Source organism: Phascolarctos cinereus, unplaced genomic scaffold (genome assembly GCF_003287225.1).
Source record: "Phascolarctos cinereus isolate Bilbo 61053 unplaced genomic scaffold, phaCin_HiC Scaffold_726;HRSCAF=1367, whole genome shotgun sequence".
In the NCBI taxonomy this organism is placed as follows: domain Eukaryota; kingdom Metazoa; phylum Chordata; class Mammalia; order Diprotodontia; family Phascolarctidae; genus Phascolarctos; species Phascolarctos cinereus.
Window position 1 is genome coordinate 334438134 of NW_027556098.1, and position 20671 is coordinate 334458804.

The window sequence follows — 20671 nt, forward strand, 5'->3', positions numbered from 1 at the left end:
ATTCATATAGGTTCAGGGGAGCAGGCTACCTATTTCATTTGTCCCCTTGAGTATTCCAACTCCACTATCTCAACAAGACAGCCAAGGAGAATGAGTGAAGGCCATTACTAGAAGGGGTGCCAAGGAAGTAGTATAATTGGTGGTGGGGTGAGAGTGCTAACTTTTAGTAATAGAAGATGGAAGTAGAAGAGGAAAATATTTAAGATGAAGGGAATTTTGTTGCCTATGGAACTAGCATTCTACAGGGCACAATGGAAGGGCTTGGCCATATTTGGTTGAAAATTTGAGGTAGGAGGGTTGAGTGATATGGAAATAAGGAATTAGGTGGTGAGGGGTTGGGAAGGAGGGTTGGACCATTACTTAAAGGGGTTCAAAACCACTGGCATGTGTAGGGTATGACTATATGTAAGTATGTTAATTGTTGTATGGAAGGTGACAATTTTCTTGGCAGAGGAATTTAGAAATCAGGCAGAAGACACACACAACATGAAAAGGAAAGACACAAGGTCATATGGAAGGCTTCATCTCACTTCTTCTCTTTCTTCCAAAGGCTAGATATTGTCAAGAGACCTTGAAACAGGAGATAGAGTTCAGAAGGGCTGGGAATCAGTATTTCCTGGATTGCCAATGTAGCATTGCTGTTTTTGCCCCTGTGTCTCTACTCACATCTATGGATGGGATTAGGAATGGAGAAAATGAGTGTTCCCTTAGTTTTTTCTTAGACTACAGCTAATAGCATCATCCTTTGTTGTGTGTGTATCATTATTTTCCTCTTGGAGATTATCTCATTTGTGATCATTTTAGCTGTTTTCTCCCATTTCTTGATCCTCTGCTTCTGTTATCACTTTTTTTCTTGTTTCTGAAGTTGTTTTAGAGAAGAGGTCCTTTACTTTTTCTTTTAAAAAAATCTGTGGTAGTTGGGTGAAGTCTAAGGACACCTCAGAACATTTTTTAAATGCATAAAGTAAAATACATAGAATTACAAAGGAAATACAGTTATCAAGATAATTTTTAAGTATACGGACCCCACCCAGGTTAAGAAATTTCATCCTAGAGGGAGCTGAGCTTGACTGGAAACTTTCATGTTACCATCCAAGTTAGAAGTCCCTTGGATAGGTTACCGTAGAAAATCTAGTAGTGCCCCAGCTACTAGAATCGCTTGGGTCAGGAAAGTCCTCACACAGACACTTTTGTTTCAGGTTGTATGTAAGTGTGTGTTTACTTTGAGCATAAGCTGTTACTACCAAGATGTGAGGGCAGCTGGGTGGTGCAGTGGATAGAGCGCTGGAACTAGAGTTAGAAAGATTCCTTTTCCTGAGTTTAAATCTAGCCTCAGACACTTACTAGCTATGTGACCCTGGGCAAGTCACTTAACCGTATTTGCCTCATTTTCCTCATCTGTAAAATGATCTGGAGAAGGAAATGGCAAACCACTCTAGTTTGCCATGAAAACCCCAAAAGGGTTAACAAAGAGTCACACATAACTGAAAGATGACTAAACAACACCAGGCAAAACCAAGTGCTTCTGGTAGGTAAAAAATAGGATATTCCTTCCCCATACTGTCTCTATCACCCTCAGAACAAGACAGAAGGAAAAGATCAAAGATCATACTGACAAAGACACAAAGAGCAACCCATTGCATGGCTCTTTGTTGCATTGCTCAGAAGCATTGGCTCCAAAACAAAATCCCATTCTCGTGAGTTTTCATAAGTGAATTGACTTGTTGGCAGCCCTAGTGAACTGAGTACAGCCAAAATTAGTCTAGAAGTCTTCTAAAAACTGAGAAACATTCACAATTTCTACAGGAAAGAGGACCCCTGACACCACAGGAAGGCTCATAGCTTTAAAACTTTTTCGGATGAGGGCACCTACTCCTTTACCTCCTTTACCCAATATTAAGAACTGCAATGGATATTGAGTTCTTTCACTCATCTAATAACTGTGTTGTCACATTTCACTAAGTGATATACTATTAGTGTGTCTATAGAATCATAATAAGAGCTCTGAGCTGGGTTTCCAAGGACCAGGTCTCCTTGTCCTAGTTCTGTTGGCAGTGTAAGATTACAGAAAACTTACTTAATTTGCTGTTAGGAAATCAGGTTTAAACTCTAGCTCTGCCACTCTCTTTTGGCCTAGGAGTTCTTGATCAAGTCACTTAACTTCTCTGAAACTCAGTTTCCTTTTACATAATGTGAGGGAGTTGGACAAGATGACCTCCAAGATCCCTCCCAGCTTAACATCTCTCATCTTATGAATGTGATTTATTCTGATGAATAATTATGAATAATTGACCACATTCAATTCAATTTAATTAGCATTTATTTAGCACCTTTTATTAAGCAATGTGCTAAGAACTGGAGATATAGAGGAAAAGAAAACAGTCTCTGTCATCGAAGGTCACATTCTACTGGAGTTAAGGGAAGAACATGTACAAAAATGAGTAAATACAAGATACACACAAGATACATATAACAAGGCTGAGGTGGGAGGTGGGTCCAAGAGTTCTATTTAGGGCAGAAAAGTCATTTTACCATCTCTGTTGTTATATTATATGTGAAATTAGATTGTGACATTGTGTGCCCTCTGAGGACCCTCCTGGTTCTAAAATATAATGACACACAGGAATTTTGGAATAGAGTGCCATTTAATGGAAAAGTGATGATTCCTTGATCTCTCCCAATTAGGGGCAGATTGTGAGAGAGCAATCTTTTGTCAGGACATTATTAGAAAGACCAAAGAAAGGCTGGAAGGGTCCTGAGGAAGAAGTGGTTCGGAAAGTGAAAATTAGATATCTTTCTCTGACATTATAAAATGATACCTCTCCACATTCATAGTCAAGGAAAACACCCACCACCAATTGGGACAAATTGATCTGGCAGTATTTCATATGGACTTTGGAAAAAAGGTGGTGGTGGTAGCACCACTATCACCAAGGTAGAATTGGTCTTTTTCAGATGCCAACCCACCATCCTGTGTTATTTGGCACCTTCACCTCTACCTCCCAGTAGCATCTTCTTGAAATCAAAGACTGAGTAGCAAGAACTTGGGCAAAAGCACTGAATGTCCCACTGTTGTGGGGCCCTTGCTCTTGAGCACCTTTATATCTCACACTCTTTAAATCTTCAGATATGATGAGTCCTGGACAGGCTGTATTATGATCAAGAGTGATGTCCATTGTGGATAAAGGAAAGTTTTGGTTAAATGGTATTGTAAAAGATTAAAAGATTTTTAATTATGCTTTTTTTTTTATTGGGGATGGGGTTCGTTTTGTACTTAATAGCATGGCCATTTAGGTGCCACAGTGATGTACGAAAAAGTGACTAGATATAGCCAGGATGGCTCCATGGAATGAGGAACAGGATGTTCTTTGGTTGTCAGGTAGTGTGTGGGACAGCATGTTAGATGCTCATTTGGAAAATAATGTTCTTTCTGCCCTCCTCTTTCTGAGACTCACAAAACAAAATAGTTGACTAATGCCATGTCTAACATAGAACATATTTGTTTACACCTGAAATTGGAGTCACCATATGTTGGCTTCTCTGTAGACTATTTGATCGCTGCACAGGAAGAAGGTAAGGACACTTCCTTTCAGCAAGACCTTGGAAAACTAAAGGGGATATTTCCTGTATCTCTCTTTCCTATTTTTCTTTCCTTTCATTTTCCTCTTTCCTCCATCCATTTTCCCTCACTCCTCTTTGCCTCTCTCTATCTCTTTCTCACTGTGTCTGTCTCATTTCTTCCTCTGAAATTTTATCTCTTTGGAAAGCCTTTCTTCTAGTTCAGCATGGAGATTAAGGATGTGACTGTAATTCTCTGCACTGTCTTCCTTAATAAAGTCATTCATTTTCAAGTATTTAACTTTTTTTGCAGATGGGCACCCAAATATTGATCTAATGTGATGTTTTCTGCGATCTAGTTCTACCTATTTGGCTGCTTCTAGGGCAACTCTGCCAAAGGTCCCACAGGTGTCTCTTCCTCAACATGCGTGAAAATTTTCATCCTCTATCACTCTAAATTTGAATTAGTGTCATTTGAGCCTGGATTGAGAGGGTTGGGGATGTTTTTTTGGAGCTCAGAGAATTAGGAGTCACATGAAAGTTATCTTTAAGTACTTGCATGGTTTTTTTATTTGAAAGAAACATTAAATTTCCTCTGCCTGTCATCTGATGTCAGATGGGGGGGAAATGGTTATAAATAGCAAAGAGGTAGATTTAGTCTTGATGTGAGAAAAAACATCCTGATAATGAAACCAATTTTTAAAAAGAATGGGCTTAATTGGGGAATTACTGAATAAAGTTGTGATATATAATTGTGACAGAGTACTTCTGTGCTGCAAGAAATAATGAGCAGGATGGCTTCAGAAAAACCTAGGAAGACTTATATAAACTTGTGTGAAGTGAAGTGAGCAGAACTAGGAGATCATTGCACACAGTGACAGCAACATTGTAAGGATGATCGATTGAGGAAGACTTGTCTATTCTGATCAAGACGGTGATCCAAGACACAATTCCAAAAGATCCATGATGAAAAATCCACCTCCAGAGAGAGAAGTGATGAATTCTGAATATAGATTGAATCATTTTTAAATTATTTTTCTTGGTTAATTTTTGTCTGTTTTCTTTTGCAACATGGCTAATATGGAAATATATTTTGCGTGGCTTCATATGTATAATCTATGTCAAAATGCTTGCTTTCTCAAGGGGAGAGGCAAGATAGAGGGAGATAATTTGAAACTCAATTTTTAAAAAAAAGTTAATTTTTTTTTACAAGTAATTGGGAAATATTTAGAGAAATAAATAAAAGGTATATTTAAAAAAACAAAATGAGTTGTATTTGGAATTATTAGGCTCCTCTTCACTGAACAATTTTAAGCAAAGCCTGGATGACCACTGGTCAAATACTCTAAGAGAGTGAATCACTGCTCAGGGAAATGTGGAATAGATGGTCACTAAAGAAGGATCACTCTAACTCTGAGATTCTGGGATTCTGTGAAATTTAAATTGATTCTGACCAAAAGGAAAATTAGACAAGACATGGAGTTATGCTGAAACTTCTTTTAGATTTTTCCCACTCACCTTTGAATTTCAAAAGCATTTCTGTAATTCTAGGAATGGGCTGAACAGTTATTTTTATAGGGAAATTTTCTCACACTACCTCAAAGATGAAACAAAATCTCTTCTATTTGGCCTTTAAAACCCTTTACAACACGGCTTCACAACATCATCCCAGTTTACATTGCTTTCCTTCCTCTATGTTTCAACATGAATGATCTCCCTTCGTACACTATAGTGTAGAGAATAGTATAGAGTTCAACTGACTCCTCTAGTAATCAAAAAAGGAAAAAGAAGAGAGAATAAACTACACATAGTGATGGCCTTGCAAAAGTACTGAAGAGGGACAGCTGGGTAGTGCAATGGATAGAGCACCAGCCCTGGATTCAGGAGGACCATAGTTCAAATCTGGTCTCAGACACATAACACTTACTAGCTGTGTGACCCTGGGTAAGTCACATAATCCCATTGTCCAACCAAAAAAAAAAAAGAAAAAAAAGAAAAAAAAAAGTACTGAAGAGTGGACAGGCCAGAGATCATGATGAGGATAAAGAGCAAGATAAGTCAGAAGAGAAGATACAATGTTAATATATTATGTTCAGATAAATGAATTTCAGAGTTTTAGGACATAGATGTAGAACACTTCTGAAATCTCCTGAAACACTATGATTTATACTCAAGAAGCTTACTATTCATTTTTTAAAATTTGAAGTTGTAATCTATGTGGGTAAAATTTATTAAAATTCTACATGTACACAAAATAAAAAATATATATAAGATAATAAAAATAAATTCAAAAAATCTATTAAAGCACATTATCAAAAAACTGAGAACCCTAATCTTCTAGATGTTTTTAGGATTTGGGGAATCAGTGTCATTGGGACATGTAGGAGACCTCTAACAGATTAAAGGATTCTTCGTTACCACTTCACTTTTTGTTTGGACGTGGATTGCTCTTTTCTCAGCACCCGGCTTTATCATTTATGTTCCTTCATCTTAATTGTAATGGCCTTAGTTGTAGCAAACCTGTATCTGGTTTCTTGCACTCCTCTTCTAAGTCTAAGATCCTCTTCCTCAATTCTTGATTCAGGTGGGACAGTTTCTTCATTCTCTTTCTCAGGCCTTCCACATTGGCTCTCCATTGCTGCTGCACAATTGACAGATATTCATCCTTCTCCTCATCCAGGAACTGTTGTAGTTTCTGGAATTCAGACAAAATTCTTTACTTTTGTGTCTTCACCTCTACCTATAAAGAAACAGATAAGGCTGGTGGAATACAGGAAATGACGCAACACTAAATGGCAATGGAGGCTGACAGACTTTTCAGCATCTAATTGGATTTAGAATTTGTTCACTTCTTTACCCAAGGTCAGCCGTGGACAGCAAGTACACACTCTGCACTGTGCTTCGTGGTCCAAGAGCAGTTCTCCCTTCTCTTGCTTGAAAAACACCACATCCTTTCTTATGGCGCTCTTTGCCTGTCGTGGTACAAATGTGAACTTGAAGACCTGGCTACTATTGGTGCTTGTGCACAGTTGTGTGCCTTCAAGCAAAATGGTTAGCCTCTCTTTGACCCTCAGTGTTTTCATTTGTAAAATTTGGTGAGGGCCAGTATGTCCCCTGTATATCCCAGAAGGATGCTTTCGGAGACCACAGCAGACAATGTGTTTCAAATGCTGAGGGATCATGAAATAAATACTTGCCTCCAACAGTACACATTTCAGCTTCTCATTAGCCATTTGTTACATCATGTTCTCAGCTTTCCTCCACATAACATTCACAGATTTTTGGATCTTCTCCTATAATAATAACTTTAAGAAAAACATAAATTCTTGTATCCCTGAGGGATTTGAATTCTACATATTCAAAACTGTTCATGTGTGACTGGCTGAGATTAAATTATATTATTATATAATTTAAATATATATAATTATAAATTATATTATTTATATATTTATGTATAAATATATAAATTTATAAGTTATATAGTAATTCTACAAATTAAATTATATATTATAAATATACGTAATTAAAGATTCCTGCTCTTTCTGGAAGCTTAGAGCCTGTATGGGCTGTGGTAAGGGTTGCTCGCATCATTCAGAAATCATTGGTCTGAGATAGATGGCTCAAGGTAGAGACAGTTCAGAGGAGTAAGTCAGTCTGAATGAGGACTCATACATCCTGAGATGATTCATTATCTAACAATATCACTTCTTGCCAATGGATTCTCATCACCCCTTTCCCCCTCATAGATCATCAGATCAGAGATTGAGAGTTAAAATGATCCTTGGAGCTTTCTAGTTCAACCCCTTAATTTAACAAATGAAGAAAGAATATTCCATTCAACGACGATGTGCTTCCACACTCCTCTTAACCCATTCAAATCTTGGGTTTCAAGTCTTAGATGAAGAGTCAGCTCCTCCATAAACCATCATGGATGACTTCAAGCCGTAACCATCTCTCTGGTCAAAGAAAGATTTGTCAGGGGATTAAGTTGATCCAGTAACACCCTTTTGCCTCTGTCTCAGTGTATAACCCCATGCAAGTCATTTAATGTGGCCGGGTTTCAGTTTTCTCTTGTGCAAGAAGAGGCAACTACACTAGAGCATTCCTCAGGTCTCTTCCAGACTGAAGTCTAATGGTTCTTTGAACTCTTAACATCCTTAAAAACACAGCTCAGAATGTGATTGTTTTCTACTTGGTGTGTTTTAATTTTCTGAGGTCACTCTGACATTTTAAGTCATTGTTTTAAAAATTTCTTTGTTACACTCTGCTCAAGCCTTTGGGGTTCTTAGCCTACACTTGCAGGGGGTGGTTTTGTGCATTTTGCATTTTTCCTGTTGAGTATAATTTTAAAAATTATGTTTCTAATTAAGCAATTAAAAATGTGACAAACACACCAAAAAAATAAAAATAAAAATTTCTTTGTTAATTCAATGTGCACATGCTTATTGTACGAATTATAATCATAAAATGTAGATTCAAATTAAAGGACCAAGAAGCCTCTCACAATTCTGCTGCTTTCTAGTCCCATATGACTGAAACTGGAATTACGTGAGTGAGTCAAGGGAACACACGTCTATGTCTAAACATGCCTAAGAAGGTGGTCTCTTTTTTTTCTGTCTACCTCTAGGGAGAGGTAACCTTTGAGCATCAAATTCAGAGAGCAAACATGGCTCAACTTTCTGGCCCTCTTCTAAAGTGAGTGAGAAATGAATGTGATATCAAGTGATATCAAGTATCATACCAGTTGAAGATGGCCCTAACAATCTCAGATTCCCAGAATTCATTCTCTAAAAAGAACAAAAGGAGAATTCTGGAAAGATGGCACAGTAGGTCAGAAAATTGCAAGCTCTCAACATTTCCCCTACAAAAAAGATAAGATAGTGCCTCAGAGAGAACATAGAGCAGTAAAAATAAATAAAAATAGGGGCAGAGAAGGGATTCTTCTGGAACAATTGGAGAAGATCTGAAGAAAAATCCCAGGATGAGGTTTGGTCCCTGTGAAGAGTAAACACTTCCAGGCTAGGTCCTAGGTCTGCTTAAAAACAAGCAGCAAGCTCTGGTGTTAGCTGGGTTGGGAGGCTGCCTCTGCCCCAGCCACAGGAACTTTTACGCTAAGACAATGAGGGGAGTTTGGCATCTGAGCCAGGGAAGATCAAGGAAACCTCTGCTGACAGAAGCGCCAGACCCAGATGTGCTGTGGAGACATGGCAGGGAGTGAGAAGGAACCAATACACAGCAAGTGAGCACAGAAGCAGAGGGGCAGGGATGCCTCTGCCTGTGGTCACTTATAGGAGGCTGGAGGTCTTCATTTCAGTTCCAGGCCAGAGGAGAGAACTGAAAGAGGATCTGAGGCCAGAAACACCACTCCCCATACCCCAGGACTAGAGATGATTACAAAAACTAATCTACTACAAATTTAAAAAAAGTGCACAGGCAAAAATAATCCAGTCATAAAGAGTTAACTATAGGAATAGAGAAGACCAGTGTTCATCTTCAGAGGAGGATACTGAAGCAAAGAAACATTCTTCTGACCCAAAGAGTAACATGAAATAGTCACCTGCTCAAAAAGAATTCATAGAAGAACTTTTGAAAGATTTTAAAAATCAAATGAGAGAGATTGAGGGAAAAAAATCCAAGAAAAACAAGAAATTATGAAAAGAAAGTCAACCAATAACAAAGGGAGATCCAGAATCTTAAGGGAGAAAATGATTCCTTGAAAATCAGAATTGGGCAAGGAGAAGCCAGTAAAATTAATAAAAGATCAAAAAATAACAAAACAAAATATAAAGAATGAAAAATTAGAAAGAATATGAAACATCTCCTAAGAAAGACAATTGATCTGGAGAACAGATTAAGAAGAGAAAACATAAGAATAATCAGACTACCTGAAAAGTATGATCAAAAAAAGAATCTTGATACAATAATACAAGAAATAATTGAAGAAAATTGTCCTAAAGAATTAGAACAAGAGGGGAAAGTAGAAATAGAAAGAATCCACCAATCACCACCTGAAAGAGATCCTATGAGGAAAACCTATAGGAATAATATAGTCAAATTCTACAACCCCCAGCTCAAGGATAAAATATTATGAGTAACAAGAAAAATAAATTACTTAAATATGGTGGTGGCACAGTTAGTATCACATAAGATGTAGCAGGGGTTACACTGAAAGACTGCAGGTCTTGGAACACCATATATCAAAGGGCAAAAGGGGGTTCTAGCTGAAAATATCATACCCAGAAAAGCTAAGCATAATTCTGAATGGAAAAAAAATGGACATTTAATTAACTGTCAGATTTTCAGGACTTTGTTTAAAAAAAAACCTGAACTTAATTGAAGATTTGACATACAAGAGAAATATAAAGTACATACCAAAGACTAAATACAAGGGACTCTATAAGGACAGACCATTTATCTTTTATGTAGGTAAAATGTAAAATTATGTTTAAGATTGTTATTAGCAACTGGGTAGTTTGTAAAAAAGATTGGGGTAGACTTGAGTATAACTTTAAAAACAAAATCATTTAGGAACAGCTAAAAAGAGTAATTATCTTATACAAATAAGGTGCCAGAGGAAGAACAGACACAGAGGAATTAGATGGGAGAGGAGGGATGATAGTTCTGGAAATCTACTTTCATCAGGAATGGGTTCAAGAGGAAACAATACATATCTCAGGAAGAGTATAAAAGTCTTCTAAATTTAGGAAGAGAGAAAATACTAAGGTGATAGGGAGGAGGGAGAAGATAAGGGAAGGATACCTAGAAAGAGGGTGAGGAAATATGTTCGGGGGGGTATAGAAGGGTGTTTAGATTAGTGGGAGTGGGAGTTTAAAGGAGGGATTTTTAGAGGGGAGGGTGAGGGAATAGGTCAAAGAAGGGTATAGAAAGTTGTTCAGATTTATGGGACTAGGAGGACAAGGGAAGGATCCTTAGAGGGCGGTAGGTTAAGCAATAAGAGGGCAAGGTAGAGGTAGAGGTAAGGTAGAGTTAGGAGGGACAGGAAATAAAAGATACATACAAACATAAAAACAAAGATTAGGAGTAGAATTTGTTAGGGACAGTATATGTCTATGTGTGTGTGTGTGTGTGTGTGTGTGTGTGTGTGTGTTTGTGTGTGTATGTATTTGTCTATATATATATGTATTTGTCTATATGTATATATGTATATATATATATGTATTTGTCTATATATAAATATATCTGCACTTAATTGTAGCTTTCTAGGGGGAAAGGGGGAGAAAAAGAACAAAGTTAAAAGTACACAGCAGAGAACAAAAGAAAATCATAAGGAAGCAAAGAAAAGATGGACAGCTCTCAACACAATGTGTAGTATTTGCTACATGGGCTTTCTTGAAATGGAAATTCATTGCTATATATTTTTAATCCTCTCACGTTCTGCTGTGCACATGACATGCTTTTTTTCCCTTTTCTTATTTTGTGTTTGAGTTTCAATATTTAAGATTATAATATGTTTCTATTTCTTTTCTTATTGTGTATTTAAGTTTTAATAATAAAAAACAAAAGCTCTTCCAGAATACAACAGTGTAAAAAATAATTTAAGGGAAACTTTCTCTTGATCTCAGGCCATAAGTAAAGGGTCAAACTGAGGCCAGAGAAAATAACCCGGTGCAATTCAACAACAGCATTGTGAGCACTTAGAGCTTAATGGTTGGCACATAGAGAAACCGCATCTCTCTCTAGAATAATCTTTTTAGGATACAGTAGAAAGTACAATTCAAAATGTGCTTGTGGAAGGGGTAGTAAACCACTACTCACCTTGAAGTTTTCAGCAGACTCATCCATGCAATAAAGACTATGAGGCTCATGCTCCTGGGATTGAGAACAGGACACAGGGATTGGACTCTGGTCATCCACATAAATTGGCTTGCATCCCTTCTGATTTATCTCATTCTTGTTTTCTTGAGGATTCGGCAAGCAATGGGGACTTAGATTTTTGGCAATGGCTGCCAGTTTCCTAAGGTGCTGATTGGCTCGCAAGTCCCTCAGAAAGGAGACAAACCCACATTCTGGACAGGAGAAATGGGTAGAAGCTTCTGGCCAGCTGCTGATGAGGCAAACATAGGAAAAACTGTAGGCACATGTAGTGGACATTGGATTTGTGAAATACTCTCTGCACATGGAGCAGATGAGCTCTTCCTGGAAGTCTCAAATTAGCTCTGGGCAAGAGGTCACGTTTCTGAGGAGAGAGAATAGGAAAGGTCAGTGACTGGTTTGGAGACAGAAATGCTCTTAATACTTGGACATTTCAGATTCATCATGCTGTGCAGGATCAGAAGGCTGAATTTTCCACAGCAGGTAGTTAAGGACCTGAGGAGAGAATTGGTGGGCACTCTGATTCCTCTCTGATCTTCTAATCCTTTCTGTATCACTTAATATGTCTTCAGCTGAAACACTAATTAAATTAGATTCACAATCTTATTTTGATCAAATTTGCTATCCTTCCACTCCCACCTGCATTAATAATTTCAAGCATGATATCATTTAAAGAACTCTCTAGGGCAACTAGGTTGCACAGTGGATAGAGCTCTAGCCTTGGAGTCAGGAGGACCTGAGTTCAAATCTGGCCTCAGACACTTGACACTTACTAGCTGTGTGACCCTGGGCAAGTCACTTAACCCTGATTGCCCCACCAAAAAAAAAAGGGCAAAAACATCAACCTAAAAAAACCCTGTCATTTTATTGACCCTTTCCTCTTTTACTTCTTAATCATTTAGCTAGACTTCTCTCTTCCACATTAAGCCTTCCCTAGTAACAACTGAACAACCCGAACAAGAACAATGTTTCAAACCCAGTAACACATGAACCATGTCTGACAAAACATACAATTATCCACACTCATAATACACCATATCTTCAATGAGATGAAACAAATGATTTCTCTTAACTTTTTTTTTTGGTGACAAGTTAAGTCATATTATGTTGATTTTGTCTTGAACTTATTTCATGTAAATGGCTGTAGTCACTGTGCCTATTGGTGTTTTCCCAATGGGGTAGTTTCAGTCAACACCAAATATTATGTCTCCCTATTTCTTGGATATAACAATGATTTTCCAATATATCCATTTACCATGGTTGGCTTAGCCTATCCTCAATTTAAGGCCCCAACTTTATTTCTAATTCTTTGCTAGAATGAAAAAAAAAAATTCAGGAAGATTGCAAATGGCTTTCCAACATGAGTGGCCCATCTCACAGCTCCAAAAGTAATGAATTAGTACACCTGTCTTCTCCGAACCCCTTCACCATTATCTATTTCTTTCTGTCGCCTTTGCTAATTTATGGGTCTGAGGTCAAACTTTAACTTTGTTTTATCATTAATTACTTGGATTATTCTTTCATATAGGAGCTGATATCTTTAGGAATATTTGCAACATTTAGAAGTGAAAGAGTTCAGGACAACTCATTGGCAAGGGAAGATACTAATCCTTCTGGTGTTCTACTGTTACTTTTGTCTAAGCCAAATTAGTTTTTCCACTTAGCCTGACTGTTACTGCCTAACCCATTAACATGAAATCTGGCTCTCTTCTGCCTTTGCTGATTTCAGAGGACTAATTCCCAAAGCTGTATATTTCATCCTGGAGAAGTGTGCCCCTCAACCTCTAGATACTCCATTTCATAGGGCCTAATTCTTAAATTCCTGACATGCAAATCATATTTCTCACTGGGAAAGTTACCTTCTTTTTGTGTTCTTGGATCTTTGCTTCACAGCTCTGCCTTTAGCTCTGCTTTTAGCACTAGGAATGTCTAAGTCTGTCTATTCCCAAGCCTTTTCTATACCCCTAGAACACTAAAGTCCCTCCTTCTCTCAAGATGTGAATTCTTCTGGTCCTCTGAGGCTTGTTCACACTTAGGGACTGCTCAGTGATAAGAGGTTCAAACCAAGGCACTCAGTCTATGGAGGAAGAGTTCACACTATTCATCTGGCCCTTTCACCTTAGTTAAAAACACAAGATTAAGAGGGTATCATTGTCTCTTCCTTGAAAGCTTTCTTATCCTAAAGGATTCTCCAGAAATAGAATTACTAATAATGACTAAAATAATCATATTTGCTAAGAGGAAGATGGAGAAGTATGTGGGAATAAACAGAACTGATATTTTCCCTGAGACTCAAATACTTTTAGTGTGAGGAGTCTTTTGAAAGATAGCTTTAATTTCAGCATCCAATTTATTTCTGAGTATATTCTCTACCTTCCTCTATCCAACAAGCCATTCTGAGTAATAAAGAAGAGAAAGAAATAAAAAGTAGTTATATTCAGTGTTTCATACCAATCATCCACTTCCTCTTCAAAAAACATGGGAAAGGGACATTTTCTCATCTCTTCTTTGGGGCCAAGGTTAATCATAATCCATCTGTCTTTAATTTATCTTGCTGTAGGTCTTTCTATTTACATGTTTGATTTACTCTATCTTGCTTTCTTAGTTCTTTCTACCTTGTTTTATATTAGTTTATATAAATTATCTTTTGCTTCTCGGAATTTCCATTACTCAGCTTGAGTATAGTACCACCTAGTAGGCAAATTATATTCTATAATCTCTCACTTCTCACTTAGTTGTGATGTGACACCCTTGATTCCTGTGGTCTTTGGGAAGGCAGGATACAAAATGTGCGGGCCCTGCCATCACTTCAGAACCCTAAAGAGTCACATGAAACACTCACAAAGAGTACACAGTGTCTATGCTACTGCCAGGGGAATAAGGTTGAAATAATTAACTGTAAGGTACTTGGGCTGAACCATATCAGAAGGGGCTGGGAAGAAAGATAAGTTGAAGAGTTTTTGGACACTCACATATAACTTGTGTAGCTTGGAGCAGATGACAGGGCCTTTCCCTATATAGACATGTGGGCATGGGAGTTAGTGCTCCCTACTTCCAATCTGAGATCTATGCCCATCACTGGAAGCCTGACAGACCAACTCTCATGCTTGATATCTGGCAACTAATCGCATGGAGGTAAGTGGTGGCCAGGACTCACATTTCCTACCACAACACCCTTCCCCCCTCCTTCAGTGAATCACCTGACTTACAGATATGTGCCACACAATACAAGATCAGATGGGGGAACCATGACACCAAGGTATTCCCAATCCTATTTCATTTTAGTCACTACCAACATCAATTAGTAGTGGATTTACTCAGCATACTTTTCTAACTTATATGCTTTTGCTAGTTTCTTTTAACAGAAGAAATGAGGGAAAGAAAGGCTGATTAACAAAACTCATTGACCATGCGATAGTGGCAGTTCTCAATTAGGTATAGTTTGGAGTAGCTGATATCTGATAGGAGGCCCTTCCATCTCTACCATTCTGTGTTTGTAATACTCTGAAAACTTCAAAGTCAAGGGCAGGCTCAGGTAGGCAACTACTTTGCCTAAGGTGTGAACTCTATGCTTCTCACAGCTAATACAATAATAAGGGTGGGAATTTCAGGAAAAATCAAAAGTTATGGCAGAGTAGTAGTCCTGGGGGCCTAGGAAGCAAGCAAATTCACACCTTATGCTAGACTAGGTGAATTTTCACCTTGTGTTGGGAGGGGCTGAATAATAGAAATTCCCTTATAAAAGGCTCAGGCTGAAGTCAGGATCAGGGATTCTTGTTTCTGGATGGAACCTCTGAACTACAGAGGGAGTTAGATCCTGAAGGAAAAATCCTAGATTGAGAGATTCAAGGTAAGTTTTCCTCAAGAATGTTGTTGACTTTTCTGTTTGGGATTTAGCTCCATTCACCAGACAGCAAAGGTAAACAGTTAGGGTTACAACGCTAACATCTCACAGAGATTATGAATTGTAGAGGACACCTTGCCCCCTTTCTGGCTAATTTCCTTTGGGTTCTTTTTTTGAAAGTTGTATTGAGGATTGATGAAACTGCCTTAGGAGATGACCCCAGCTTTGGCCCTGAGTATCTTGGAGGATTTGTATAGTCAGTATGAGTTAAAGATCATTTCATTTAGAATAAGGATCCAGTTGCTTGTTCTGAATAATTTGGGCAATGTAGCCTGCTCCTTATAACCACTAGAAACAGTGTGGAGAAGGTGATTTCAAAGGGTGTGGTCTTTCATACTGAGAAAGCATTGCTTGGGGCCATGGAGAAAAGTGAGATGGACCAGCTGACAGGATGAAAGAGATTCTTTTGGAATGGGGGTGGGAGATGTCAGCTAGCTAGCTAGCATCATTAACTCCTCCATTTGGAAGATGAAATTCAGAGGAAGGAAAGGTCCTGAGAAGGAAAACATTTAATATCCTATCTCCAGGCATTCATGGTAGTTTTCCCTTGTTAGAAAGTTCTCATTAGAAGTAATGAGAGACATAGTGTGATGTTAACATATGGGAAGATACCTTCCACCTCAGGTAGACCTGGATTCAGGTCACTCCTCAGACTCTTTCTGGCTGGATAGTTGCTTAATCTTTTAGTTATTTAACCAACTGAAGGCACAAAATGGTGTGAGGAAAAAGAACTCCTGAAAGAAGAGGTGCTTAAACTCCATCTTGTAAGAACCCAGAGGTTCTTTGAGATAGAGTTTTGGAAAGAAAGGCTTGAAGGCTGAGGGATCAGAATGTGCAAAGATATAAAATGTAGATTTGTGTATAGGAAATAGGAAGTAGGCCAGAATCACTACAATGTAAAGTTCACGAAGGGGAATAATCAGTTAAAAAACCCAAAAATAAAAACTTAAAAGACAGAAAGTGGCCAACTTTCAAGAGATTTAAATGCCAACTAGAGCAGCTTATATTTCAAACATAATATATAATTATAAAAACCAAATGTATCCACAAAGAAGAGATTTGAAAAGGCACCTACTCTCTCTTTTTCTTTTCCAAGTGGGGAAATATGAGTATGGAATATTGTCTATAATGTGTGACTTCTTCAGTGTATTAGCTGATCTTTCTGAACTCTCCCTTCTGCCCTCTTTTCATTTGGTCTTCTCAAAAAAAATGATCTCTAGGAAGGAAAACAGATTATATAAAATCAAAGTGATTGGTAAAATTTATTTGTAATAAAGAAATAATAGAGGGGGCAGCTAGGTGGCTCAGTAGATAGAGCACTGGGCTTGGAGTCAGGAAGACTCGAGTCCAAATCCAGCCTCGGACACTTGATACTCACTGGCTGTGTGACCCTGGGCAAGTCACTTAACCCCAATTGCCTAAAAAAAAAAGACACTGGCAGAGTTTAAGTATTCTTAAGAACAGAGAGGAATGGTAGAAAAACATTAGTGAAGAATATTTCATAACGTTGAATCAATCCAGTCAACAGAGTAACAGAAGAGTTATTTAATAACCACAATCTATTTTATATTGTTGTGTTCATCTGAACTACAACAAGCACGTAACACTTCATAATCACTGAAGAAGTGGTACTTGGTTGATCACTGATTGAGGTGTGAAATTCTAGGACAAACGGAATGAAAAAGTGGCAAATCACAAGAGGTTTTGTCTGAGGTGATAATTCATCCATCCATCCAGGGTCCTCCATACAGACTACCTGGGTGGGCAAGTGCCTTGGGAAAAAGTTTAAAAGGCCAGCACCTGTTCATTTTGGTAGTGTGTTTGTTCTGAGATGTTTCCCCAAATTGGATTCCTGAGGGTTGGAGGCTTGGAAAGATATCAAAGGTAGGTGTCCCTCTGAGGAAAGTTCTTTTGTTATTGAAGATCTAAGGAAAACTTAGAGTTTTAGTCTAATCCTGTCATCTCATTTTACAAAAGGGAAAACTGAAGCCAAATGAGTTTTTTTTAAGTGATGCGGCCAACTTCAAATAGATTGAAAGTGGTAAAACTAGGATTTGAGCATAGGCAATGACTCCAAATTGCTTATTTTTCCTTGATAACAGAATGTTTTATCTACTTATCTATTACTATTATTTATCGTTGTTAGATATTGTTGCCTGCAACCAGATTGTACACCGAAGGAGAGGCGTGAAATAACTTGTGACATGGGCCAGGCGGAGTAGAATTACTGACTCAGTTTATTCATCTGAGGGCACAGAATATATAGGGAAGATCTAGCCTAACTTCAAAGAGTCCTCCCTGTGAGATACTCCCCAGAACATCTGCTGAGGATGGGACAATCATGAATTTCCTCCTTATCAGGGTTCCTAGATTGGGCTGTAGATTCCAAGGTTTTCCCAGGCGCCTTGGCGCCACCTGCATAGAGGAGTAAGTACATAAATCTAAGGTTCAAAGAGAGAGAAGGGATGTCTCAGAGACCTCTTTATCAGGAAGGAATTGGGGAGCCGTACCACTTAATCCATGAGCCCTTTGGGGTGAAAGCCTGAGCAGAGGTCAAACTCTGCCTTGGATCTTAAACCCTTATCAGACTCTTAAGATCGGCCCTCAACAAGATATGTGGCACAATAGGTAGAATACTGGGAAGCAGAGAGACCAGAGTTCAAATCCAGCCTTAGCTGTTTAGCTCTGAGCAAGTCACAATTTGTTTGCCTCAGTTTCCTTAATTGTAAAATAAGGAAAGTAACAGCACCCCTCAGGGTTGTAGGGGGAATCAAATGAAATAATCTTTGGAAGCTTCTAGTATAGTGTCCAGCACATAGTAGACACTTAATACATGTTGATTGGTTGATAGCTGGTACTTTGCAAGCCTAGGAAACAGGAGGCACAAGTTCGAATTCTACCTCACATTTTAACTGACTCTGAGCAAGCCACTTAATCTCTCATCTCAATTTCCTCATCAATAATACAGATAATAGAACCTACTTCCTAAGGCTTTTGCATGGGCCAAAGAGGGCAGTGTATGAAAAGCATCTTGAAGCTGCTCTATAACAATGCTAGATATTATTACCAGGTGTCCTACCCTTGTTTCCCACTCTTCCTACTGGAGTCTGTATTTGCTGGAAATTTTGAGCCAAGTTTATGGGGGAAATCATTAATTTAATATGTTTCTTACTATGCCATTTCATTAAATGTTTGTATTGAACCAAAAAAAAATGGAGGAATGGGAGAAACACCCTTACCCTGCCCCATTGTCTTTCCTCAGGATCATGGCTGATGAAGTTGAACAGGAAGAAGTCAAATCTGTTTTATCTGCTTTGATGAAGTCATAAACCAAATCACAGCTGAATGTGGACACATTATTTGCATACCTTGTCTCAGGAAAATAACCTCTCCACCTTTATATTGCCCTCTGTGCTTGGAATTCTCCCAGCTAAAAACTCTTCAGCATGACATTGTCATGTATCCTGAAGGAGAAAGTATGTGTGCTATGCACCGGGAAGACCGGAAGCTGTTCTGTGAGAGTGAGGAGACCCTACTCTGTTTGACTTGCTCTAAATCAGAGGATCATGGGGACCACTTTCATTGGCCCATTGCGATAGCTGCTCTGCGCTACAGGGTAAGTTAGGCAAGGAAATCTTCAGCTCCCTTAAAGTGTTTATTGTAGTGTCATCTAGGTAAAGCCCACCCATCAAAATGCAGAGGAGTCCAAGCTGGGTTGAAAGCAGAAAAATTTCATTTAGAAGAAAATCAAACACTACTGCTGAGGGTCCCCCATATAAGGTACGAAAAAAGAATCCATAGCCCAGGAGAGGTGGGGGAGAGTTCTGCTTGAAAATCACAAAGAGGAAGTTCAGAGAGGGTTTATTTTAAAAAGAAAGGATAATCATTCTCAGGATCAGGTGGCCATAGAAGCAGGATGTTTTGCAGGAACAGTTGACCAGAAGGCTCTTTTGGGTCAATTTGGGGGGACACAGCTCAGCAAAGTGTCCAGGAATAAGCAAGACTTTGGCTCATTGCAGGCTCCTGACTGTTTCCTTTCAACAAACAGGCTTACTCTGTGTCCAGTGCAATCTGCCTGGTAAGATAACTCATAGAAAATAGACATATTAATCTCAGGCATTAGTGACTTCTCCATGCTCGATTTAATTGCTACAGTAGTCTATCCCATGGAGCTATCCCCTCAGTACTCAGGTACCCATCAGATTTCAGTCTCTCTCCTTCCTGCTGTGACTCTCCTCTAAAATCAAACTGTACTGGCTTTTCAGAACTCTTTAGTTTCTCAGCCCCTCATATTTTGTGGGGCTCAGGCCTAGAAAAGAATTTTCCTAATACTGTTTATTTATGTTTCTCTTATAGAAAAGGATCGAGGCTCAACTGGAAATCTTGCACCGAAATGTAAAAAAAGTTCAGAATCTTCTACTTAAAGAGAAGGAGCAACCCCTTGCATGGGCTGTGGTATGCATTGTAAGTATCTGGCTGTCTCCATTCATAATATTATCCATACCCCTAATCTCCCATGATTTCAAGACAAACCTCCATCATTATTACCCATATTTAGCAGGTAAGGAAACTGAGATTCATAGACACGGTGTCACTAGTTATCATTCATGCCATTAATCTGGGCAGAAAATTTGAATCAAACCAATTTTCCTGACCTAAAATTCTACATTGGGTATTAAGCTGTCTCCAGTTGAAGCTGACCTCTATCTGCTTTCTTGTTTCAGCTCCATGATCTCTAGTGCACTTCAGTTTCCTCCACCCTCCAAACCAAAAAAGTGGGATCTAGGGTTGGGGTAGGCAATTAACATGCATTACCTTTGAAAAATAAAGCAAACTGAGAGCAGTTTACGTAGCATGATCAATTCATTAGTTAGTTTGACAGTAATCAATAAAGTGGGTCTAATAACCAAAGACCTCAATGTAGGTCTTACTTTCATACAGTTTTGGGAAGTACAGATCTGGGTAGTTGGGGAAGACAAAGGGATTAGTTACAGGGTAGATAGCATTATGGAGGTGGCACAAGAAAATTGGGCTTACATCCACATGGGCTTATTAAAAACTACTTTCTGAGAACTGGAGAATAATGATTGTTTTATGGGACCCATCTGCATCTGGTGATCTTTACTAGGGGATGAAAACTACCAGATTTGTTGTCTCCTTGGAAGAGATCAGAAATTCCCTAATTGCACAAGGACAGGCAAGGACAGACAACAGATCTTTTGGAGAGGTTTTGAATTTAACTTGTGGGACTTAAAGATAACAATTTAGGGCTGGAAAAGCCCTTAAATGTCAACTATATGTACAGATGCTCTTATTTTAAAGGGAGAAAAGTGAAGCCAAAAAGGTTAAGTAACTTCGCCAAAGACACACAGCTGG

At 38.5% G+C, this 20671-nt stretch overlaps 1 protein-coding gene across 1 annotated transcript in view; it reads left to right on the forward strand.

Moving 5' to 3' along the window:
* Positions 1 to 20671, forward strand: part of LOC144454386 (putative E3 ubiquitin-protein ligase TRIML1) — a 57140-nt gene that overhangs the window by 16844 nt on the left and 19625 nt on the right. Inside the window, exons 5-6 of the mRNA XM_078146194.1 lie at positions 18726 to 18911; positions 19652 to 19759. Coding sequence (XP_078002320.1) covers positions 18726 to 18911; positions 19652 to 19759 — 294 coding nt within the window. The remainder of the gene's footprint in view (positions 1 to 18725; positions 18912 to 19651; positions 19760 to 20671) is intronic.